Source organism: Rana temporaria, chromosome 2 (genome assembly GCF_905171775.1).
Source record: "Rana temporaria chromosome 2, aRanTem1.1, whole genome shotgun sequence".
NCBI lineage: Eukaryota > Metazoa > Chordata > Amphibia > Anura > Ranidae > Rana > Rana temporaria.
The window spans coordinates 371,310,423-371,336,851 of NC_053490.1; the positions used below are offsets into that span (position 1 = coordinate 371,310,423).

General features: G+C 43.0%; 1 protein-coding gene across 1 annotated transcript in view; it reads left to right on the forward strand.

The window, feature by feature from the left end:
* Positions 1-26,429, forward strand: part of UHRF1BP1 (UHRF1 binding protein 1) — a 116,885-nt gene that overhangs the window by 15,245 nt on the left and 75,211 nt on the right. Inside the window, exons 2-6 of the mRNA XM_040337780.1 lie at positions 20,261-20,423; positions 21,563-21,601; positions 24,854-24,945; positions 25,060-25,249; positions 25,327-25,464. Of these exons, the coding sequence (XP_040193714.1) occupies positions 20,261-20,423; positions 21,563-21,601; positions 24,854-24,945; positions 25,060-25,249; positions 25,327-25,464 (622 nt within the window). The remainder of the gene's footprint in view (positions 1-20,260; positions 20,424-21,562; positions 21,602-24,853; positions 24,946-25,059; positions 25,250-25,326; positions 25,465-26,429) is intronic.

The following is a 26,429-nucleotide window of genomic DNA, read 5'->3' on the forward strand; positions in this document are numbered from 1 at the left end:
GAGACTGAGGGCATGATACGAGAGATGGTTAGAGACTGAGGACATGATACGAGAGATGGTTAGAGACTGAGGACATGATACGAGAGATGGTTAGAGACTGAGGACATGATACGAGAGATGGTTAGAGACTGAGGGCATGATACGAGAGATGGTTAGAGACTGAGGACATGATACGAGAGATGGTTAGAGACTGAGGACATGATACGAGAGATGGTTAGAGACTGAGGACATAAAAAGAGAGATGGTTAGAGACTGAGGACATGATACGAGAGATGGTTAGAGACTGAGGGCAAGATACGAGAGATGGTTAGAGACTGAGGGCATGATACGAGAGATGGTTAGAGACTGAGGACATGATACGAGAGATGGTTAGAGACTGAGGACATGATACGAGAGATGGTTAGAGACTGAGGGCATGATACGAGAGATGGTTGGAGACTGAGGGCATGATACGAGAGATGGTTGGAGACTGAGGGCATGATACGAGAGATGGTTGGAGACTGAGGACATGATACGAGAGATGGTTGGAGACTGAGGACATGATACGAGAGATGGTTGGAGACTGAGGACATGATACGAGAGATGGTTGGAGACTGAGGACATGATACGAGAGATGGTTGGAGACTGAGGGCATGATACGAGAGATGGTTGGAGACTGAGGGCATGATACGAGAGATGGTTGGAGACTGAGGGCATGATACGAGAGATGGTTAGAGACTGGGGGCATGATACGAGAGATGGTCAGAGACTGAGGGCATGATACGAGAGATGGTTGGAGAATGCAGACTGCATTTTTCTTGACCTTTCTTGCACTAAAGGGGCCAACAATAAATTCATATTACTTTAAATTGATGATATTAATAAAAAAGTCGAATATAACACAATTTTATATATATATATATATATATATATATATATATATATATATATATATATATATATATATATATATATATATATATATATAAAAACGGCTGTGTTTTTCTTTCAGACTTTAAAACTATAGCGACTGCATTTAAATTATTTTCTGCCATATATTGTACTGTAGAGCTAAAAAGCTGCACCCTAGTTTAGCTGACAGTTTCTCTATACTCCTACATGCCTTTGTTAGCACACTGGTATTTAGAAACACGCCTCTGTAAATAGTGGGCAATGACCCACAGAGGCTTTATGACGTGAAAAGTAGTTTTTCCTATCTATTGTGTCGTGTTAAGATGAGAAAAGTTGAGAGTTGTTTGTGGAAAAGTAGGCACTCTGAAAATAGCATTAAATACGTTGTCAAAGATTTATTTACATTGCCTGAATACCATCAGCACTATATACCAATGAGAAACGTGTGTTGTTCTATAGCAACTGGTCATAAATGATCTTTCATTCACTTTACTGCTTTTAATTGTAGAAAAAACGAAATGTAGAGGACTTGGCACAGTATGCTTTTATACTGTCTTATTAAATAAAATAAGTAAATTTTTTTTCCCTTTTGTCACCTGTAGATATCATATGGTAATGCTCACAACTGTTAGTACAAATTCTCCCTTCATCTTCCTTCATTTTATCATTTAAACCGTTGCTCATTTCCTTCCTGGTAACGTTGTAAAAATTAACTTTACATCACTTTAGATTATATAACGACGCTGTCTTCACTACCAACAGCAAAACACACAGTTAGACCCCTTTTCGCACTGGGGCATTTTTCAGGCAATTTGGCGTAAAAAAAGCGCATGTAAAGCGCCTGAAAGAAGCCTCACCTGCAATCCCAATGTGAAAGCCAGAGTGCTTTCAGAGCCCTTTCACGCTGTCAGTGCCCGAAAAACGCTGGTAAAGCTCCACTTTCACACTGGGGCGTTTTTCAGGCGCTTAGGCGGTAAAAAAAGTGCCCCAATGGGAAGGGGCGCGTTAGGAGCAGTGTATTCAATGTTCCTAAAGCGCTGCAAAGAAGCTGCTTGCGGGACTTTTTTTGATGCCCGGCCAGTGCAGGGCTTTCACATTGGAATTGCAGATGAGGCTTCTTTCAGACGCTTTACAGGCGCTTTTTTTTAACGCTAAGACACCTTTCACACTGGGGCTTTTTTCAGGCGTTTTAGTGCAGGGCTTGACAAATTTGCTTGGAATCTAGAAGCCAGCTAAAAAAGTTAGGAGCCAGTTTTTTTATTTTTACGACCGACCAAGCTTTTTTTTTTTTTTTAATATAAAAATCAATCAATCTTAAATTTACACAGAAAGGCGACTAGAACCAAACATAGCATTCTGCTACATGTCTTTAGTTAAAAAAAATCACAATAAGTGTATATTATTATTAGGTTTGTGTGAAAGTTAGTTCGTTTTTTTTTTTTTAATACTAGTAATGGTGGTGATAAGCAACTTAGAGCGGGACTGTGATAGTGCGGCATACAATCTGACACTGGGTCGGAACTAACTGCTACTGACATCTCAAGTGACACTAAGGCTCCATGCACACTGAAGCTAAAAAAAAGCTATAAAAAAAAACGCCAGTAGCTTTGCAGGGAGCCTTTCAACGTTTTTTAGCGTTTTTGCAATAGCGTTTATTAGTGTTTTTTAGTGTAGCGTTTTTAGCTTTTTTTTTTTTTTAATGGATAAAAAACCGCTGGCGCCAGAGTTTTTCAGCGTTTTGCGTTTTTTCCCGCAGAGTAACGGCACTTTGAACGCAAATTTCAAGCGTTCAGAAAAAAGCCACCAAAGCTCATTAACACTAAAAAAACACCCATGTGTGCATAGAGTTCCGTTTATGGGCTTTTAAAAAAAAGCCCAAAACGCCAATAAACTGCAGTTTATCAGCTTCAGTGTGCATGGAGCATAATACAGTGATCAGTGATAATAATATACACGGTTTTTATTTCCTGCCTTGCAGGGACACAAGACCGCCATATCCCTGCTTAGGCCCCTTCCCTACGGGGACGGATCCACTTGCAGCGGTCCGCCAGCTCAGCGGGAGATCTCTCCGCTGAGCCGGCGGATGACAGGTCCCTCTCTGCTCACTGAGCGGGGAGGGGCTTGTCCAGCACCGCTGTCTCCTATGGAGAGATCGGACGAAAATGGACAGCATGCCTGTTTTTCATCAGATCTCACCTAATCCGATCCGCCATGGACGGATGGAGACGTATCGTCGTATCTGTCTGATTTTATGTCACCGCTGACATCCGACGCTTCATAGCATTGCGTAGCATAGAGAAGCATTGAGCGCCGTTCAGGTCCGCCAGAAAAACTGACAGGCAAACCTGATCAGACAGCCAGTGTGAAAGAGGCCAAGCAGGAAGATGACAAATTAATAAAATAATTTTAATTAAAGTGGATGTAAACCCAAAATTTTTTATTTTTTTTTATTTTTTTTTATGTCATAATGTAGAGTATAAGATTCCCTATCATCTGTGCCCAGTCTTGCCACACAGAGTTAATCCGGCGCTGAGCAATCCTCTTTTAATGTTCAGTGAAAATTAACAGAATTCCAGATAAAAACTTGCCAAATTATAAAGTCTGTTTCTCTGTTCTTGCTTTGTGTTACAGGTTATTTACATATCCTGGTAATATACAATGAACTTTGGATCACCTCATATTATGATAAACATAACATAACATATAATAAACATGTCCAAGCTAGATATGTAAATAACCTGTAACACAAAGCAAGAACAGAGAAACGGACTTTATAATTTTGGCAAGTTTTTATCTGGAATTCTGTTAATTTTCACTGAACATTAAAAGAGGATTGCTCAGCGCCGGATTAACTCTGTGTGGCAAGACTGTGCACAGATGATAGGAAATCTTATACTCTACATTGTGACATAAAAAAAAAAAAAATTTGGGGTTTACATCCACTTTAAGAAAAAAAAGAAACAGTTTTTACTTAAAATTAAAAAAAAGAATATATATATATATATATATATATATATATATATATATATATATATATATATATATATATATATATATATATATATATATATATATATATATATATATATATATATATATATATATATATATATATATATATATATATAAAAAAGATGACGGCCACAATCCCACTTTGGGAAGGAGATGGGCGGGCAGTAAATACATGCAGAAATCCCCATTTGTATTACTGGTTGTCTCTTGTCATACCAGCGGCGACCACAAGATGGCCCCAGACTACAGAAGGAATCCTAGGCCTGCAGTAGGCCACAAAGACGTGGCCTCAATTACCGGCCGGAGCGACACTCTGTGATCGCGCGGTGGGGTGCACGGAGACGCAGGTTACTCCAGCTTGCGCCAGGTCGCTAATTCTAGTCACAATTGCGACCTGGCGCCCGGTAATTGTCAAACCCTGCTTTAGTGTGAAGGTACTCAAGCTTTTACATTGGGATTGCAGATGCAGCTTCTTTCAGGTGCTTTACAGGCGTTTTTTTTTAACGCTAAAGTGCCTGAAAAACGCCCCAGTGTGAAAAGGGTCTAATGGTCCCCATTGTACTTAAAAGAGAAGTATGGGTTTGGGGTTATTGCAGTTTCATACTTACCTAGGAGGATGCTGCATCTGTCCTCCGGTGTCTCTGCACTGAGAACCAATCGATTGAACATCACCGTTGGCCCGGTTCTTACAGATCCCCAAACGGAGAACTGCTACCTGTCAGTCAGCAGCTCTCCTGCTCCTCTCCTCCACGCTTACTGGAACGCTGATCTGTGGAGGGCCGGGGAGCGGCCATCTCAGCTGCTCCCTGAGAGGCGGAGATGGGCGTCAGTCCAGGCACTTGGCGGATCCAGACTCCCAGAGCCGGGATGTCGCGTTTTTTGGACTGATATTGGTGACGTCAGCAGAGAGTGGACTTCAGCCCGCTCTCTGCTGAAAACGGGTCACAGGAGAGCAAAATGAATCAAACTCCTGTGACCTATAGGAGAAGCCCAGCCAAACGAACTCAGGCTGGACCTCTCTTTTAAACAGGCAAATTAACCAATGTCCCTTAACAAAATTGAAAAACTGCATTTAATAAAACCATAAACCGTAAAAAAAAAATTACTTGGGTACATTTGGCAAGACCCTCTTCTTCTTCTTTTTTTTTTTTTTTTTTTAAGCCTCGCTCCTGGCCTGTACTTGTGACAACAACCCTACCTGCTACAGAGTCTGCACACAAACAGTACCAGAAGCCTTCTTTTCCTTCTTGTCATTGAGAGACGCATTCATTCCAAGACTTTTGGGCTATACCTCCTTGAGTGAGTGAGTGAGTGAGTGAAAAACTTATAAAGCGCAACACTTGCGAACTGAATCGCCTCGGGGCGCTGTTTCCATTCCTTCGGTAAGGAAACCCTTTACCTCAGAAGAGATGAGTTTTAATCATTCTCCTGAAGGCCAAGTGGTCTGACTCCAGATGGTGGTTGGTAGTGCATTTCACAGTCGAGGTCCTTGGACAGCAAATCTCCGATCTCCTTTGGATTTGTATCTTCCCTTGGGTATTTCCAGTAGGTTTTGATTTGTCGATCGCAGAATGCGATTTGGGTTATGGGCTTTTATTTTTTCGCATAGATATTGGGGAGCGTTTCCTTGAATAAAATCGAAAAAAAGAAAAAATACTGCGCTATCTAATAAACTAAAAAGCCGCTAACACAGCAAAAGAGATCAAAAAGTTGCTCAGTAAAACATGTGGAAAAGTGTAGCGCTAACAATGAAACAAATTATGATAAACAATATAGATTAAATCGTGCAACACCACATGTGAATAAATGGTATATTGGAAGTCCATATAATGTTGGATAAATCCGTGAATCAATTCCACTGAATAAATAGAAACACAAAATCCAATGTATGAAAAAGTGAGAAGTCCACCACCACTTATGACAAGGGGCTTACCGGATCGATTGGACCCAGACAGGCGTATACCTACTAGGCCAATCAAGCTTTGTTAAAGATGATATGCGGAAGCGGGTACACCATACACGTCATGCGATTCGGTATCAATGAAGGCAAAACCTCAAGCAGATGATTAAAAAGTGGTTCCCAGCAGGCAGCGATATTCAACAGATCACACAGAGGGCAAATCAGTAATCCAACCGATAAGCATGAAAGAGAGAAAGCAGGGCACACATAGCATAATTCCGTAAAAAAACAATATTTATTTTAAAAGAGAGTAACTCACATTTTGCAATGGTCAATTGAGCTCATAAAAAAAGGGTAGCAGGAACAACAGCAGTCCATCCCGACATGTTTCGTTACAAAAAGAACATCATCGATTTAAACTATATTGTTTATCATAATTTGTTTCATTGTTAGCGCTACACTTTTCCACATAAGCGTTTCCTTGAATACACTTGTGTGTTAGGCACAGTGCCTTAAAAGTGATTCTGTCTTTTACTGGTAGCCAGTGAAGTGATCTAAGCGAAAAGGAGATTGACTCCCATGTTTTTTTGCCAGTCACTAATCGAGCGGCCGTATTTTGAACGACTTGCAGACGAGTGATTTGGTATTTGGGAAGTCCTAATTAGAGGGCATTAGCATAGTTGAATCTGGAATTGATGATTGTTCCCACCATGACTGCAATGTCCTTTTTAGGGATAAAGGGGGTAAGTCGGCATAGTAGGCGCAGCAGATGATGGGATCCGCTGACTACTGACCCTATTTGTGCATCCATTGTCATGTAGGAGTCGAAGATGACTCCGAGACTTTTGACTTTGGTGCTAGGGGTGATATTTTTACCCAGAATGGGCGGTGGGGTCCAAGTTGGGGTGGAGTGACTTTTCCGGTTTGCGTGAAACAGGAGAAGCTCTGTTTTCGAACCATTGAGTTTAAGATAACTGGATGTCTATAGGAGGATTGCATACTGGCAAACTGGCAAACCAAGCCCAGTATACTCCCTTCTCCTCCCAGCATACACTGTACTTCAGTTTATTGCTGGTGTCCTAGGAGGATGGTCACCCATTCTGTGTAGATTGAAGCATGAATATTCATCCTGTAGAAAATGCTAGCCTTTATTTTTCCTCCTAGCTATCCTTTTGTTATTGTTTTTTCAATCAAGACTCTTGCTACATCACTGCTGAGTTGGTCTCTCTATACAGCTATCCAGATCAGCCTTTCTTGAGCTTGACTTTTGAGTGCTGTATCTGACCACTGCTGAACTGGATGTGTAAACTAGCCTAGAGCGCGTCCTTTGGGCAATGTAAGCCTTGAAGCACTCTCTAGGTCCAAAGCCCTGGCTCATCCCCAGGTGTTACCCTGTTTTTGAAGAAACACTGTGAGTGGGCCGTATGGGCCGAGCCCCAGGAGCTGCCTCGTTTCTAGGACCACTGGGCACCATTTAAAACCCTGCTTATTGTTTGGTTACCACAGCGGAGATTAACACTAAGGGACTGAGCATTGGGTGCTCATCTACTTCTAGGAGTGTTGCACATGCTTTGCCCTCTCTTTGCCACCATTCAGTATTGTGGAAGCTTCGTGCTGTTGCTTCTGACTGCAAGTGGCATGTAGACCTCACCTTGGTTTGTTGCTGCTGTCTGCCTACAGTGACCTGGTCACCTTGGACTGCCTGACTCTCTCCTGTTACCAGCAGCCAGGTTTGTGAATATTCGAGGCCTAGCCTTGTACAATGAGCTTCTTTGTTTCCAAACTTGCAGTGCAACTTGTCAGATCCTAGACACATCTCGCTATTCACTATCAGTTCTGGTTCCTGAGGTGCTGGACATCGACGGCCTGGAATTTCGCCCTCTGCTTCAGTCTTTTTTTTTGTTGAAAAAAAAAAAATTATTCAAGTATTTAGACAAAACAGAAAAAGAGAGCAGCAGTACAATCATATCATCCTTACATAATTCAGCTAGGTTCAGTGAAAAACAGGTCAGTGAGAATTACAGCAAATTACAGTAGAGCAATCAGGGGGGGAGGGGTGCTACCACCCAGGCGCACAACGGATCATGCCGAAATGTCAGAAACACAAAGAAGAGAGCCCCCCGTCCTCCTGGGGGGAAAAGGGTGAGGGGGGAGAGAGGGAGAAAAGAGGGGAAGAAGGAGTCTCGCTTCCACTGCAGTTAGAAGTCCCCATCAAAAGGCCATACGAACAACAACTATTCATACAAATTTTCCCGCAGCACCTGGTTCCGAGTCCTAATCCAGAGGCACCCTGCGTTCACGGAACCCACGCCGCCCATAGCTTGTCAAATTTCTTTGGGCAGTTGCCGCCCATATATGTTAGTTTGTATAACGGCAATGCCAAGTCTATCAGGGACTGCCATTGTTGGACCGTAGGGGGTAAGGGCCTGTTCCATTGTAGCCAGAATAGCTTTCCTGGCATAGAATGCAGCATAAAATACAAAAAGCTTCTTAGACTGCGGGGCCTCCAGCGTATCACAGATACCCAACAATAGGGGCACCGGATCACAGTGGACCCGCAATCCACCTATGGAGTTTGTCTCCACCACCCCCATCTAAAAAGGCCTCAATTGTGGTCATGACCACACCACATGGAAAAAGGTACCAACCTCAACACTACATCTATGACATGACGACAGGGTAAATACGAGCTAATCGTTCAGGAGAGTAGTATACCCGATGCAGAAATTTCAGCTGCATGAGACGGTCTCTAGCTGATATAATTAACGGGACGTATTGCTGGATGCCCTCTTCCCAATCGTCATCGGTCAGCACCGGGATATCCACCTGCCATGCCGAGAAAAGCTGGGAAACCTTCGAGGTGTCCAGTCCCGCAAGGATGGAGTAGAGGACAGAAAGAGTGCCCCTCGTATCCGAGGCCCTCAGCAAGGTCTCTACCGTGGTCGCCTTCAACCTAACACTCCGTGGGAATTGGGCCCGAAACGCGTGTCTTAGTTGTAGATACCGAAACGGCATATGATTAGGCAGGTTATGGGTCCGCTTGAGATCATCGAAGGGAAGAAGTCCACCATTGAACACTATGTCCCCCAGTGTCATAATTTTAAACCGTGCCCAGAGTACTGGATCCGGAATAGTGGCAAAATGCGGCAATCGAGGATTGCCCCACCTCTGCTTCAGTCTTCCTTAGCTCATGCCCTTACCGCTCAGCTCTATCACAGGAGAATTTCACTACAGTCATGCAGAATTTAGGTGTCAAATAGCAACTTTGATTGCTGCATCTGACTGCATAGGTCATAAGCATGCTTATACACCTTTCCCTTTGCGCAGAGAAGGCACCGGAGTGCGGCAGAAGAGACCCCCGAAGTCGGAAGAAGACCCCCGGAGCTGCCTAATAAATCACTTTTTAAAAACCTGTCTAGTGTGTCTTTATACTTTTTTGGGAGACCGAATTCCCTGTGCCCAGAGAGACTGCTTGTGTGGTGATTTCTTTTGGTAAGGAGAATATTTATACTCACCTTTGGGTGTCAACATTCCGGGTGAAGGATCTTTCCTTACCATCCTGTCTTTGCATCCACATAAAAGTTTATTGGTTAACCCTTCATTTTATGGTCATCATAATTGGGACTTTTTGCTTCAGTTTTTCACCTTTTGCTTTAGTTTTTCTTTTCTCAGACTTTTTTCACCAATATTTTTGAAAATGTGTTTTTTTAATTCTATATTAAATATAATATTCTATATTATTATCACTAATATATATTGTCATTATTAATCGCACCTTATATCCTGCTAGAGCACATATTATTTGTGATTTATATTTTTTTCTATTAATTTAGAGCAGATATTGCGAAGTCATTTTTAGAGTGGTACAGACACTTTTACACTTGTGTTTTCCACTTTAGTTTCCATTTTCAGAAGTTTTTTCACTTCCACATCTGAAGACACAAACATTTTTTTTCCTTTTTTAAGCGATCAGGAATTTTATTCAGCGCTGCACCTCCTTTTTTATTTTTATTAATTTGAGTTTTTGTATTGAAGACTTTTTGGTGCTGGCAGCTCTTTCTTCACTTCATTTATTTTTTTTATTTATTTCTCATTTTTATTTTCAAGAGCAGCATTAGCCTTTGTTTTTTTGTTTTTTTAACATATGCTCCAATCTGTTCAGTTCCCAAACCAAAAGGGACATTTGAACAGTCTTGGATTTCAGGGCCTCTGTATTTCTTCCATTTGCGAATAATCGATCCAACAGTTTTCTCCTTCTCACCAAACTTCTTGCTGTTGGTCTTGTAGCCTATTCCAGCCTTGTGCAGGTCTAAAATCTTGTCCCTGACGTCCTTTGACAGCTCTTTGGTCTTGCCCATGATGGTGAGGTTTGAGATTCTGTGGACAGGTGTCTTATATACACATAACAAGTTGTTTTTAGGAGCAGCTACTTAAATTGGCGGGACTAATCTGTGTACTACATGAGCACCTACTGTAGCCTGTCTGTGGGAGCCAGAATTATTGTTGGTTGGTAGGGGATCAAATGCTTATTTTACTCTATAATTTAAAATACATCTATAATAACAATTTATAGCGCCTTCATTTCTTTGTAAGTGGGCAAACTTACAAAATCTGCAGGGAATCAAATAATAACCCCCTATAGGACTAATGCAGGGTTCGACAAACCCTGGGGGCCAGGTCGCAATTGCAACTAGAATTAGCGACCTGGGACGGCACAGCTGGGGTATCCTGTGTCTCCGTGCTCCCCCGCCGCGCAACGCCAGCCGGTAATTGAGGCCGCGGCTTTGCGGCCTTCTGCAGGCCTATGCTTCCTTCTGTGATCTGGCGCCATCTTGTGGTGGCCGTTGGTATGACAAGACAACCAGCAATGCTAATCCGCTAATGGAGCTTCCCCTGTCTGTTTTTACTGTCATCTCCTTCCCTCTAATTAGAACCCCCAAACATTATATATATTTCTTTATCGTACATCACAGGACACCGAGCCTAGTAATTACTAAGTGGGTTATATTCTACCTTCAGGTGCTCGACACTGGTGTAATCAATTAGACAGGAAGTTTCCTCCCTATATAACCCCTCCCATACTGGGAGCACCTCAGTTTTTTTCGCCAGTGTCTAAGGTGTTGGTGACGAGTGAAGATGTGCTCTGAAGAGCTCCACTGGAGGAATCCATGCTGGATTTAAATAGCCTTCATAAAAAACAGATCCATCCAAAGTGCCTTGGGCCAAAGTGGATGGTACCTGGGGCCTGTAATGCCTCTCTTCAGAGGGCTGGAACCTGGGTTCCAGTGCTTTGTTCAGACCCAATACCAAAAGTTTTCTGGCAGGGTGCGATACAGGTCCAGGGGTGTGGTGATCCTGACCATGGACCCCGGTACCTGAAGGTCTGTTGACTTGGCCCGCCGTGATGGGTGAAGATTGGGTCTGTCTGTGCTCAGCAGTATCCTGCAGCGGGGATAAGGTAAGTGAAGACAATCCTAGGTAAATACCTTAAGGATTGTCTTCCATGAGTAGCTGCATGTCTTATCTGTTTTCCACCACTAGAGGCAGTAAAGAGACATACCTGGTGTTTCGCTTACCATGCTCTCCAGGAACGAAAGCTCAGTGTTAGCCGGTCTGTTGAGCGGCTCACTTCCTCCGCTTCAGGCTCTGCCACAGTTGTGTGGGATGCACAGTTGCTGGTGCACATTGCTAACGCACAACAGCTATATCGCATGATTGCGGAAGCGCACGTCTGCAGAGGATAACTTCCTCTTTACCAGTCCACAAGTGTGCATAAAATACATGAGTTTGGAATGTTCAAAATGCATGTGGGGTAAAAACAAGTAACAGAACATGTTTAATGTTGATCACATAAAGATACATGTTTCTGTCTGTATGGGTTTACATGTTTTTTTACATAGTCGCATGAGGATGCTTGGTCTCATTAAAGTGCTTAAGTCGCACGGAGAGGTTTATTTGCACATAAATGCCTAAAATCGCATAAAAATGCTTGATTGCATAAAGATGCTGGATCACACAAGGTTACCTGATCACACGAGTCCTTGATTACCCAAGGATATTAGGTCACACAGAGAGGCTTGTTTTCACAGAAATGACTAAAATCGCATTACGATGCTTGCTTGCATAAAGATGCTGGATCACATAAGGTTTGCCTAGATTTTGCATGGTTGCTTAATGAGGCATGATAATTGAAGTTTCCTAATTATACAGGATTCCCTGTGTTTACATAGGAATATGTGTCTGTATGGGTACATGTTGCGCAATGTTGCATAACACGTTCATAACGCATGCTTGCTTGCAAGATGCTCGTTCCATAGCACACGTGCTATATGTATGCGTATATACAGCGCGCCCTTTTTTATGTTTTGCCTAAAACATATTTATATAAATTCATGCTTCCATGAGCACACACTTCCATAGAGACATATGGCTTTAACACTTGCCACATACACACATGGGGAGCCATTTGCATATGTGTTTATTTACATGGGACTGCAGAGGTTGTCTGCGTTTCGCAGGGGAACAGCACTGTCTCCAGTTAGTGGTCTTGCCCCTTGGGTTAGCCACCGTGCCCGGGTTGACAGGGTGCTAGGGCCCGCCTCTAGCAGGTCTAAAGGCCCAGGGTATAGCAGTAATGGAATACCGAGGCAAACTCCTGCTGATGGATCAGTCAGTAGCATGGCTGGACCTAAGGGTGTCCAACATGGTCAAGTATCTGGAACTCCTGGGTTAGGATCCCAGTCTAAAGGTACATTCTTTTGTTAGGTAAGAAGCTTGGAATGTTTGGGACACAGCCCAAAAGGAAGAGTTTTTTTTTTTTTTTTTTTTTGGCCTCAGACAAGATCATCGCTATGAGAAAGCTGGTCTATGTGGTCAAGGCAAGGAACAGTTCCTTACATTTGCCTTTTGCTTAAAGTGCTAGGGAAAATGGTGGCTTCATTCAAAGCAGTTCCCTATGCTCGGTTTAATGCAAGGCTGATATAAACATTTTTCTGTCGGCCTGGAACGAGTAGATACTAACTTAGCATTATCCAGTCTGGTCCCAGGGATATGCTGGAATTTCAGTTGGTGGTTCTTAACCAAAAGATTGTCAGAAAAGAAGATGCTTCACTGGAAGGTGGCGGCTACGAAGGCTGGCCTCTAGGGATGAAGGCCAGGCCTGGAAGAGACCACTGCCCAGGGGAAGTGGTCAAGCTCCAAGTGAGCCCTATTCGTCAGCATTCTAGAGCTACTGATGGAGCATCTGGCTTAAGGGCCTGGACGTTTTAGGTTGCAGGATTGTTCTGTCATAGTACAATCTGACATTGCCACACTAGTGATTTACTTTGTTTACCAAGGAGGCACTAGAAGTCACACAGCCAGAGGGAAGTAAGCCATGTTCTGGCTTGGGCAGAGGAGCTTGTGCCTTGCCTATTGACAATAGTCATTTCATGGAATGCAGAATTGGCAGGCGATTATCTGGAGCCGTCAACAATTGTTTCCAGGAGAATGATCTCTACACCCCGACTTTTTTCTGACCAAATGTCAGAGAAAGGGTACCCTGTACATAAAATGTATTGGCGTCCAGGTTCAACAAGAAGTTGAACAGCTTTGTGTCAAGGACCAAGGATCAACTCGCATGCGGGACAGATGCGTTAGTGATCCTGTGGGACCAGTTGTCACTGGTTTATGCGTTCTCTCCCCCTAGTGCCGCGACTTTAGTGGCTTCTATGCAACATCAGAGGAGAACGGAAGCCGGCCTAATGGCTCCGGCATAACCCAGACGACCTTACTGTGCAGGAATAGTAAGGGTGGTAGTAGGGGACCCAGGGTCCCTTACATCTTGTCCAGGCCTACTTCGTAAGGGGGTATTGCATCCTGTCTTGCAAAAACAAAAAGCCGCGTCACAAATATTAAAACACTCTTGATAGGAAACTGAGAATATGGTATATAGAAAAAGTCCATATATATGTATCTTGCAACATGAATCACTCTCAGTTAGTATAAGTCCGTGAGGAAATAAAACATAACACTTGAGTGATAAGCATAAGATTCTTGTAGGTTAAATCACTGCAGATAATGTCCTACGAACCACACCACCAAGTGACATGTAAAACAATATAGGTGAACCCTCCATCGGAATAACAGGCCGCTTACCAGAGGGCAAGCAAATCGAGCATTTGGCTATAGCCCAGCCACGGCCTTTAACCTACAAGAATCTTATGCTTATTACTCAAGTGTTATGTTTTATTTCCTCACGGACTTATACACCTTGGGCTGATGCACCATATTTCCCTTCATCCTTCTAACAAGGGAATTGGTGTTCTTGGTTGCGGTAGCCTTCGCAAAAGTTTTTCAGTATTGGCCACTTTTCTTTGTATAGAGCCATACTTAATTATTCTTACAAGTAGGGTGATGTTAAATCCTCACCCAGCCTTATTTCCTAGAAGATCTAGTTTTCATTTGAATCAAGATATTCTTGCCTTCCTTTTTCCAGAACCTTGTTCCGCGGAAGGAAAAGTTATTGCTTTTCTCTCAATATAGATGAGAGCAGTTAGAAATCTGAAATGAAGGTTTCAGATATAGGAAACTGATATTTAGTTGTGCTGCCAGAAGACCCTAGATATGGGCAGATAGATATGGGCAGGCAGTGTTCAGATCGGCTATTAAAATGGTTACACTCTCTCGTTGGAGTAAGAAAAGTCAAGGCCTATCTGAAGCGGCTGTTAAGATACGGAATACTGATGTTGTTGTGCTACCAGGAGGCCCCAGGAAAGTGCAGGCAGCGTTTAAATCAACTGTTTTCAATGTTGATTCATCAGGTTATTATTCAGGCTTGTGGGTTAAAGAGAGGGTTTCCCCCTGTTTCTTTTGGGGTGCACCCTACCAGGATATTAAGCGCTTCATGTGTGGTGCATTACCAAGCCTTTATGATTTAGATTTGCAAGGCCGAAACTTGGTCGTCGGCGCTTACGTTCACTAATTTTTATCAGGTGAATATAAGACGGCAAGAGGATGCCACTTTTTTTGCGCAGTATGCTGCAGGCAGCAGTATAGGTCCTCACGTCTGATTGCGGTCTGCGTTATTTGTGTCGCCCTCCCCTCAGTAAGCATTGCTTTGGGACGTCCCACTTAACCCTTTCACGCCGAGCGTACGCATATATGCGTCCTCGGCTTTCAGGGGTTGTACCGGGATGATGCCTGCAGCCGCAGGCATCATCCCGGTACCGTTGTTTAGAGCGGGCGATCGGCTTTCCAAACATAACAACCGATGCGGCTAAAAGCCGCTCGGTTGTTATGCCGGAGGAGCGGGAGGGGACATCCCCCCCCCTCCCGCCGCCTCTCGCCGCTCTGACCGGGCCTCCCGTCCCACCGGGAGACCCGATCCACGATCCGGCGCCTCCAGCGTCTCGGCGCGCTCTGAAACAAAGCCGTAAACGGCTTTGATTCAGTGTGCGCATTGAAACCACGGAAGCGGCGTCATGACATCACTTCCGGGTTTCTCGGCTGCCAATGGCGCCGGATTTAAAAAAGTACACAGTATTCAGAATCGCCGTTTTCGGCGATCTGAATACTTTGAAGTGCAAAGGAGGGCTCGGAGGTCTTTTAGACCCCGATCCCTCCATAAAGAGTACCTGTCACGACCTATTGCTGTCACAAGGGATGTTTACATTCCTTGTGACAGCAATAAAAGTGATCAAAATGTAAAAAAAAAAAAAAAAAAAAATGTAATATTAGAAAAAATAAATAAATAAATAAGAAAACAAAAAAAAAAATTTTTTAAAGCGCCCCCCTCCCCGCGAGCTTGCGCAGCAAAGAAAGCGCATACGGAAGTCGCGCCCGCATATGAAAACGGTGTTCAAATAACACATGTGAGGTATCGCCGCGATCGTAAGAGCGAGAGCAATAATTATAGCACTAGGCCTACTCTGTAACTCTAACCTGGTAACCGTAAAAAAAGTTTAAAGCGTCGCCTATGGAGATTTTTAGTTACCGTAGTTTGTCGCCATTCCACGAGTGCGTGCAATTATAAAGCGTGTCATGCTTGGTATCTATTTACTCGGCATAACATCATCTTTCACATTATGCAAAAAAATTGGGCTAATTTTACTTTTTCATTTTTTTAAAATTCATGAAAGTAAATTTTTCCCAAAAAGTTGTGTTTAAAACACCGCCGCACAAATACCGTATGACATAAAATATTGCAACAATCGCCATTTTATTCTCTAGATTCTCTGCTAAAAATATATATATAATGTTTGGGGGTTCTAAGTAATTTTCTAGCCAAAAATATGGATTTTAACTTGTAAACACCAAATGTCATACATAGGCATAGGCATGAAAGGGTTAATAATTACTAGGCTCTGTGTCCCGTGATGTGTACGATAAAGAAAATAGTATTTTTATAACAGCTTTCCTGTAAAATCCTTTTCTTGGAGTACATCACGGGACACAGAGCTCCCGCCCCTCTTGTTTGGGGATATTGGGACACTTATTGCTTTGCTACAAAAATTGAGGTGCTCCCAGTATGGGAGGGGTTATATAGGGAGGAAACTTCCTGTCTAATTGATTACACCAGTGTCCAGCACCTGAAGGTGGAATATAACCCACTTCGTAATTAATTGCTAGGCTGTGTGTCCCGTGATGTACTCCAAGAAAAGGATTTTACAGGTGAGCTGTTATAAAAATCCTATATTTTTTTTATTCTAACACCCTAGAGAATAAAATGGCGGTCGTTGCAATACTTTCTGTTACACCGTATTTGTGCAGCGGTCTTGCAAGCAATTTTTTTGGGGGAAAAAAATACACTTTTTTTTTTTTATTAAAAAATAAGTTAGCCCAATTTTTTTTTTTATATTGTGAAAGATAATGTTATGCCGAGTAAATTGATACCCAACATGTCACGCTTCAAAATTGCGTCCGCTCGTGGAATGGAGACAAACTTTTTCCCCTTTAAAATCTCCATAGGTGACGTCTAAAAAATTCTACAGGTTGCATGTTTTGAGTTACAGAGGTCTAGGGCTCGAATTATTGCTCACGCTCTACCAATCGCGACGATACCTCACATGTGTGGCTTGAACACCGCTTTCATATGCGGGCGCTACTCACATATGCGTTCGCTTCTGCGAGCGAGCTCGGCGGGGCGGGGCGCGTTCCTGGCACCTAACTTTAAGCTGGCTCCTAGATTCCAAGCAAATTTGTCAAGCCCTGGACTAATGAAAGTTTTTTTGTTGGCTTCATCTATGCCATTAACAAAGTAGAAAATCTGTGTGTGATGACAAGTGCTTCTGACAATAGAGCTGCTGTTTAGTTGCTTGGGACATTTTTTTTTTTAACTTTTTTATTGTTATTATAGCAAAGTTTCTCAAATGCAACAAGTCATGTCAGTCTCGTAAATAAGGATATATTCAATCAGCATACATCAATAACCAAATACAAGCAGGCCTTAAGGCTCCTTTCACACTAGGCGGACTCCGTCGCTACGGAGTCTGCCAGCTCAGCGGGAGATCTGTCCGCAGATCTCCGCTGAGCCGACGGATGACAAGCTCCTCTCTCCTCACTGAGCGGGGAGGGGCTTGTCGGGCGCTGCTGTCTCCTATGGAGCGATTTGATAAAAACGGACAGCATGTCTGTTTTCATCAGATCTTACCCGATCCGATCCGCCATGGACGGATGGGGACGGATGTTTTTAGCGGAGCGGATCGGATTATATGTCTCATGCTCATTATATGTCTATATGTCTCAGCTGACATCCGACGCTCCATAGAGATGTATGGAGGGGCCGTTTAGGTCTGCCATCAAAACTGACGCGTGAAAGGGGCCAAAGAGATTGATTGTTGACCATTTAAAACAGGGTTTGAGAAATTTGCTTGGAATCTAGGAGCCAGCTAAAAAAGTTAGGAGCCAAAAAACGCACACCGTCCAAGCTCGCGCGCAGAAGCGAACGCATACGTGAGTAGCGCTCGCATGTGTAAATTGTATTCAAAACCACACATGTGAGGTATCGACGCGATTGGTAGAACGAGAGCAATAATTCTAGCCCTAGACCTTCTCTGTAACATGCAACCTGTAGAATTTTTTTAAACATCGCCTATGGAGATTTTAAAGGGTAAAAGTTTGTCACCATTCCACGAGCGGACGCAATTTTGAAGCATGACATGTCGAGTATCAATTTACTCGGCGTAACATTATCTTTCACAATATAAAAAAAAAATTGGGCTAACTTTACTGTCTTATTTTTTTAATTAAAAAACGTGTATTTTTTTCCCCCAAAAAAGTGCACTTGTAAGACCGCTGCGCAAATACGGTGCGATAGAAAGTATTGCAACGACGGCTACTTTAATCTCTAGGGTAACAAATGGAAAAAGAAAATCTGGACAGCCGCAGTCCAAAAAACCTTGATGGTTGTTTAAAAAAAAAAAAGGAAAAATGCACTACAAGTCACAGCACACTACAAGGGAGTAAAACACTGACGCGTTTTGCACTATAAATTAGTGCCTAATCATAGCTATGATTTCCTGAGACTACACTGATCATCCTAACACAATCCACCTGGAGCGGTAACTTTCTTTTTCTTATTCTCTAGGGTTTTAGGATAAAAAATATATATAATGTTTGGGGGTTCTAATTAGAGGGAAGAAGATGGCAGTGAAAACATTGAAAAACACATTAGAACTGCTGTTTTGCTACTTGTAATGTAATGTAATCTGGAATGACAACGGCCACCACAAGATGGCGCCAGATCACAGAAGGAAGCTGAGGCCTGCAGAAGGCCGCAAAGCCGCGGCCTCAATTATCGGCTGGCCTGCGCCGGCCGGTAATTGAGGCTGCCTTCTGCAGGCTTAAGCTTCCCCAGACGCCAGGTCACAATTTCTTGTCGCAATTGCGACCGGATTTTGTTGAGGCCTGATTTAAAAATTACTTTGCCTATACGGTAGCACTTATAAACATTGAAACCTAATAGGGCCCATAGAAACATATACCATTCTAACCAAACAATGAAGTTTCATCAATTGAGGGAGTGACTCTGCTTGGGGCATTTAATTGGAATGTGGATTAAATTGTTTGTGACCACCCTAGGGTCCCAGAGAGAGTGGCCCAGCAAGTAGTGGATAGCATTCAATGGAAAAGATGAATTAAACAATTGTTCGAGGAATAACATAACATCAGCCCAGAAGGGTGGTTTGTATGAATTTTTAATGCTAAGAACATTGTCCGCAAGTACAGAAAATACATGTTGATCTTGCCATAAATGTGGTGTTTTTGTCACTTCATGTGAGCTGAAAAGAAAGCCCAAAGAACCTTCTCTTTTATTGTGTAAACTACTGGCCCCATTAATCCACTATGTAACAGATGAACAAAGGCAGAGATGTTTGAAGTCCAGATCATGTGACAACCATGGCTGCCCCTATAGATGCAGTAAAAAAAAAAATGTAGCTATGAAGGGACAGGAAATATGTTATTCACATGACTGCCATGTGAAGATAAAGGACAAAAAAAAAAAAAAAAGATAACGAATGCCGCCACGACAGGCAACGTGTGAGCTATCACAGACTTCTCTTTGGTCACAGCAACAAAGTTTTCTCCTTTTGAGAAAAAAAAGTTTGGGTGGTCGTTTACACATGACCCAATAAAAATAAGCATTTTAACAAAATGTTGGCATCATTTTGCATTTTCATGCTGGCATCATTTGAGATCCCAATGGCTTCTGACTAACCCAAGGCCAGGTTTGACAAAATCTGGTCTTCCTATCCAGGAAGACCAGATTTTGTCAAACCTGGCCTTGGGTTAGTCAGAGACCATTGGGATCTCAAATGATGATCATGGGTTCCTGGGGTTCTTTACAGCTGGAGATTTCTCCACCCAGTCCGGACGTGGACGCTTAGTTTTATATATAATACCTGGCTGGTTAATCTCTAGCCTGGCTGTCACCTGTCCCTCCTGCCTCCCCGCCCTCCTCCTTCTGCGCGCTGCCTCCCCCTGCGTTTCCCCTCGGGGATCCCCCATTGTTCATCTAAAGACTCACTGGTTCAAGTGAGAGTGTTTTCCTAGTAAATGACTGATAGCCCCATTTTCCTAGTAGTCTTCCTGTTGAATGCAGTTTACAGGCTTACACTTGTCTGCACAAGGGGATACCAATGTGTACTATGTATATTTGTACCATTTTTTTACCCTGTATTGTTATGTGATACTGACAGGCGAATATTGCTATTTCAAAAAAAATCTTACATTGTTAAAAAAAATAATAGACACATTATCCATCAGAAAATTAGAAATCTTTCCTTTGGACATGCTTGCTTACCCACAGTGTGTGTGTGTGTGTTTGTGTTTGAAAAAAGAGGGATAGCCCAGAAATCTAGGAGGTGTGCTGTAAGCCTGTAACCCCTCCATATCTCCAAATTATTTATTTTTATTAAACGTTTTCTGTATAGTTTTAAATGCTGAAAAGTGAGCAAGTTTTTTTGTGTTTTCCCCAAGGTTTGCCAAGAACTTGTCTCCAGAACAGATCAATCTGAGCACACTGCGGGGAGAAGGACATCTTACAGATTTGGAGCTTGATGAAGATGCTCTCCAGAACATGCTGGATTTACCCACATGGCTGGCCATCACACGCGTGTACTGTAATCGTGCTGCGATTCGGGTAAGGTGCAATCATGTCAGGAACCGTGAATCAGACTGAGACAAAAAAATCCAGTAAAAATCACACCTAATTAGTGGATCGACCAATATATTTTTTTCAGAGACGATACCGATTTTTTTTTTTTTTGGCTGCCTTTCAGGCCGATAGCCGATATCTGGTGCCGATATTCTGTTATCACTTTTTATCTATAAGGCACCAAATCCCTGCACTTGAAAGTATTCAAATCGTCCAGATCGGCATTTTTGAATACTTTGTATTAAACTGGTGCCTTTTAAGATGCCAGTAATCCGGAAGTGATGTCATGACATTGCTTCCGGTTTACTAAAACAAAGCATCGGGTTTTCGGCCAGCCAGCGGGACATGTCAGCTGGTGGCTCGGGTCTCCCGGTGGGACAGGAGAGCACGGATGAGCAGGCGGAGGGGTGTGGGGGACATCCTCTCCCGCTGCATGTAATAACAGCCAAGTGGCTGCTGAGCCACTTCGGTGGTTGTTACAAGAAAGCTGACCGCAGCATGCAGCTGCATGCATCACCCCGGTACAACTCCTTGAAGCATTATCGGTAAGTTTTTTGTGGCTGGTACCGATGCTTCAAAAAAAGTGAATATCGGTCGACCCCTACTTTTAATATAATGGTAAAAATGGTACAGAACAGTAAACTTAGTCAAAACATAAGCCAGGGATAGGAAGCCAAAGATAGTCGGACAAGCCAGTAATCGGGAAACCAAAGATCAGCGTAGTCGAAGGCAGAAAAACAGGATCAGGAACCAGAAGGGACAACAGCCGGGCAAAGTCTTTCACAGGATATATTTGACCAAGGCGAAGGCACAAAAGGAATTAAGTTTAAATGGCCAGAAGGGGCTGGCTGTAGGCGGGACGGAGGTGAGCCACTGTGCAAACAATGAGTGCTGACCATTATCTGACAGCTGAGAAGCCTGAGCACTGGGAGCTGCTGAAAGCCCAGCCCTGACAGATCACATGGCACTAAGAAAACCAAATGCGTTGAGGCAGTATGAACAACACTGCCCATTTAACCCAAGTCATATTTGTAATATTCTTTGAGACTATGTATATCTGAATGAAAGGCACTGTATAATGCTTGGGACATGTAAACATTAACCAAGTGCATTTTCTCTCACAGATACAGTGGACTAAACTAAAAACTCATCCAATATGCCTGGTAAGTAGACATTTATATACTTTGTTGGAAAGCTTCTTGCTAAATGTGGAAAAACCTTAACCCTCCTAACACTCTTGTGTTGAATTGTATTATACCTGTCCTGCCTCCCCCCCTTATTTTGTAATGTACTGTGCAAACCTGTTGTGGCTAAATTCTATACAATAATAATAATACTAACATTAACCACTTAAGACCCGGACCAAAATGCAGGTAAAAGACCAGGCCCCTTTTTGCGATTCGGCACTGCATCGCTTTAACTGACAATTGCGCGGTCGTGCGACGTGGCTCCCAAACAAAATTGGCGTCCTTTTTTCCCCACAAATAGAGCTTTCTTTTGTTGGTATTTGATCACCTCTGCGGTTTTTATTTTTTGCGCTATAAACAAAAATAGAGCGTCAATTTTGAAAAAAATGCAATATTTTTTACTTTTTGCTATAATAAATATCCCCCAAAAACATATATAACATTTTTTTTTTCCTCAGTTTAGGCCGATACGCATTCTTCTACCTCTTTTTGGTAAAAAAAATCGCAATAAGTGTATATAGATTGGTTTGCGCAAAATTTATAGCGTTTACAAAACGGGATAGTTTTATTGCATTTTTATTATTTTTTTTTTTTTTTTACTACTAATGGCGGCGATCAGCGATTTTTTTCGTGACTGCGACATTATGGCGAACGCTTCAGACAATTTTGACACATTTTTGGGACCATTGTCATTTTCACAGCAAAAAATGCATTTAAGATGCATTGTTTGTTGTGAAAATGACAGTTGCAGTTTGGGAGTTAACCACAAGGGGGCGCTGAAAGGGTTATGTGTTCCCTGAAGTGTGTTTACAACTGTAGGGGGGTGTGGCTGTAGGTCTGACGTCATTGATTGTGCGTCCCTATATTAGGGAACACACAATCGATGACAGCGCCACAGTGAAGAACGGGGAAGCCGTGTTTACACACGGCTCTCCCCGTTCTTCAGCTCCGGGGACCGATCGCGGGACTGTAGCGGCGATCAGGTCCGCGAGTCCCGCGGCCGAGGTCACGGAGCTTCGGACCGGGTCGCGGGAGCGCACCACGGGCGCGCACCGGTGACCCACCGCTGGGCTTTATGCAATCACGTACAGATACGTGATTGTGCCCAGCGGTGCCATTCTGCCGACGTATATCATCGTTAGGCGGTCCTTAAGTGGTTAAAGGTGCCATTATAAGATTTACTTATGCTTAATCATTGTTATGTCCACTCTCCAATAACCATATTTCAGGCTTGCTTATAAAGTCACTGGTCTATAGCTTGCCAGAGTATAAAATAAATATAAGAAATCTAATAGGGTGAGTGGGACCCCTTCATAATTGCCAAAGTAAATGCATTTGCCCGTGCAGTGTAAAGACAATGCATATCTCTGATGTCCCAGATTTCCTAGTGCAACGTACAGCTGCCTATAAACCTGAATGGGTGAACGCAGTTGCTTGTGTAAAGTAATGCACGCCTGCAGACATAATGCGCTGAATGCACCTAAAGTGTATTTGATGCATTACATTTGTGCGCACACGTGCTACTTTAGGCAAATAGCGGTGCATATCGGCGTACAGCTGCCTTAAAGGGGTTGTAAAGGTAAATGTTTTTTCACCCTAATGCATCCTATGACTTACCTGACCCCTCGAATGTCCCGCGCGCGTCCATGTGATGGTGTTCGGTTCCCAGCCTGGCCGTTGATTGGCTAGGCTGGACGGATTGATAGCAGCGAAGCCATTGGCTGGCGCTGCTGTCAATCACAGCGGATGACGCGGCGCGCCGGGGGGCGGGGCCGAGTGATACAGTTGGCGGATATGCTGTATCACGGGAGCGCGCTCGCAAAAGCTTTCCACCATGCGAGCTTGCTCGCATGAAGGTAGAAATCTTTTGCAAGGAGGAGCCGAGAGAGCCGCCGAGAGACCCAGAAGACAAGGTTAGGGGACACTCTGTGCAAAACGAGCTGCACAGTGGAGGCAAGTATAACATGTTTGTTATTTAAAAAAATTCTGCCTTTTAGTGACCCTTTAATGCATTCATGTCTATGGGTGACTGTAGGTGGCTCTAGGGCATTCGAGACCTCAGAAGCATACAGTGTCTCAATGCTGCATGGGCAAATGCACCTATGTGCATGTGGCCTTAGGAGTGCCCACCTACTTCAGCTTCCTAATGGTGTACTGAAGCCTTTCTCTTAGTTACATACTGTACATAATTAGAAAGGAGAAATAAAGGCACTAGTACATCCAGTTCACATTGAAACACATCTAAAGTTTATTTTTTTATTTTTTTATTGCATCTACACTTCTTACTGACACCACCAACTGTGGAAGGAAGTTCCACATCCTTACCACTCTTTAAGGGGCAGTTTTTACTTGCTTCAAAACATGGCTTCGGATACGCTTTATAAAATCTCTTTGAACGTCATTCAAACCTCCTGTCACTAAATAAAATGGTTAGCTTACAGTCTGTTTACACCTTGCTTTGGTGAGCCTTCAGTGGGGCTTTGATGAGGCTTCGGTGGGGCTTCATGGAGCTTTGGTGAGGCTTCTAGCGAGCTTTGCCATAGGCTTCTATGGAGGCTTAAAAGCACCACTACATGGGGTATAATTTTTAAAGCAAAAGCATGTGTAAACAGGATTGTAAAGCTAACCATTTTATTTAGTGACTGGAGCTTTGACTGGCGTTCAGAGAGCTTTAACAAAGCCTGTCCGAAGCTTTGTTTTGAAGTAAGTGTCGTTAATGTGTGTTGAAGCCGAGTGTAAATAAGCCCTAACAGTAAGGAATCACTTACGCAGTTTAAGATTGAACCGCTTCTCGTCCAACTTCATTGTGTGGCCACATGTCTTCTTCAAAGACCTTAGATTGAATAGTTTTCTCCCAATGCCAGAGTCAACATTTGATTTCTATATTGCAATAATATCCACTCTTAAGTGCCTCTTCTTCAGGGGAAAAACATTTTTAAGGGGTGAATACAAGACCAGTCATCCTGCACAGGTAGTGAGAGAAGCAGTGACCAGTCTTCATTACAGGACACTCCTGCGCAGAAAGGACATTAATGCTGGCTTACTGTACAGATCCAGAAGAAAAGCACACCAGGATTCAAATAAGAATACAAATGCCTTTTTGTATTTAAGACATTTGCTTATTCTAGGGTTCAGCAATAAACATTTTAGTGTATTTAATTAGTGCCCTTCACTAGAAACAAACTGACTAAAATAATTTTTTTTTGTCTTTGCTGATATTGCAACAAGATGCTGGATAGAGTAGAGATTGAAATGAAAACATGTGAGGATCCTCGACCTCCAAATGGGCCTTCACCTATTGCGCTTGCCTCAGGTCAGAGGTGAGATCAGTGTTCTGTGTGATCACTTTTAAGGCAGATGTTCACTTTTTGTAGCATCTAATGTTAATATATGCTCTATTTGTCCCTATTTTTATTTCTCTTGCTACATTCTAGCGAATATGGTTTTGCAGAGAAAGTGGTTGAAGGCATGTTCCTTGAAATCGGATGCGTCAGTATTAAGATTCAGTCTCCTACATTTCGTGCATCCGTGCAGCTGTGGCAACTCCAAGGTTATAGTGTTAGCCCAAACTGGCAGCAAAGTGATTTGCGCTTCACTCGCCTCACCAATTCCCAGAGTGGAGAGGTAACTTTTTGATTTTTTTTTGTAATTTCAGGACTTTTTTGGAATATTATTATTTTTATTTTATTTTTCACTTGCAGGTCCTCACATTTAAACAAGTGACTTGGCAGACCCTTCGCATTGAAGCTGATGCGTCTGACAGCTGTGAAGATGCCCCAACCACTCCTCTACGCCTGCTTACAAATGGGGGGAGACTGAACATAGCACTTAAAAGAAGGGTGAGATTTAATGTAAAAAACAATATTGGCTCTACATTTATAGCTTGCTTTGTCATCACACCTCATTTTCTAACCATATAAAAACCTAAAACTCGCACTCAAGGCAAATAGGTAAATACATAGCTGAAATGCCCATGTTTACTGTTTCACTTGACAGAGAATCTGTAATTCTGGTCAGCCTCTTTTGCACACATCTGCACAACCAGGAGGGTTACACTCTTTATTTTCCGATTTCTGCCCCCAGCCTGTTCGGTAGACAATAAATCATCATTACCTCTGTTTAGTGAGTGGGGAGCTGGCCCTAGAAGCAGAATATGCTAAACTAGTAAATATCAAAAGGATCTACCTAAATAGTAGAGGTGTGCATATTGAAAGAGTTTCTAACTAACAATTATGCCCGTTTCACACAGGGCACGTCTGTTTTGACAGACTCCACTTGCTCAGAGTGGATCGACCCGTTGATCTCCGCTGAGCAGGCAGATGAGAGGTCTGTCTCCGCTTACTGTGCAGAGCCCTGCTGTCCTCTATGGAAGATCAGATGAAGTCTGATCCGCCTGTCCATTTTCACTCGATACAGTACGATCCGATCCGCCAGACAGATGGGAAAATAGGGTTTCCATCCGATCCAGTCCACCAAATCCAAACGGGTAGCGGCAGATGTCAGTGGACATATCACAGCTGGCATCTGTCGCTCCATAGAGGTGAATGGAGCGTCCCATCAGGTCCACCTGAAAAAAAACGGACAGGCGGACCTGATCGGACAGCATGTGTGAAAGGGGCCTTACAATTTTTTTTTTAGGTACAAAGTAAACACAATTATTTTTGTTGCTTGTCTGGAGGTCTACTTTAAACCACTTGAGTACTAGCCTGTATATATCGCTTCATTACCAGGCCACTTTTCAGTGTTGTGATAGTTTTACTGCCAATTACTTGGTCATGCAAGAGTATACCCTAATTTTTTTTAT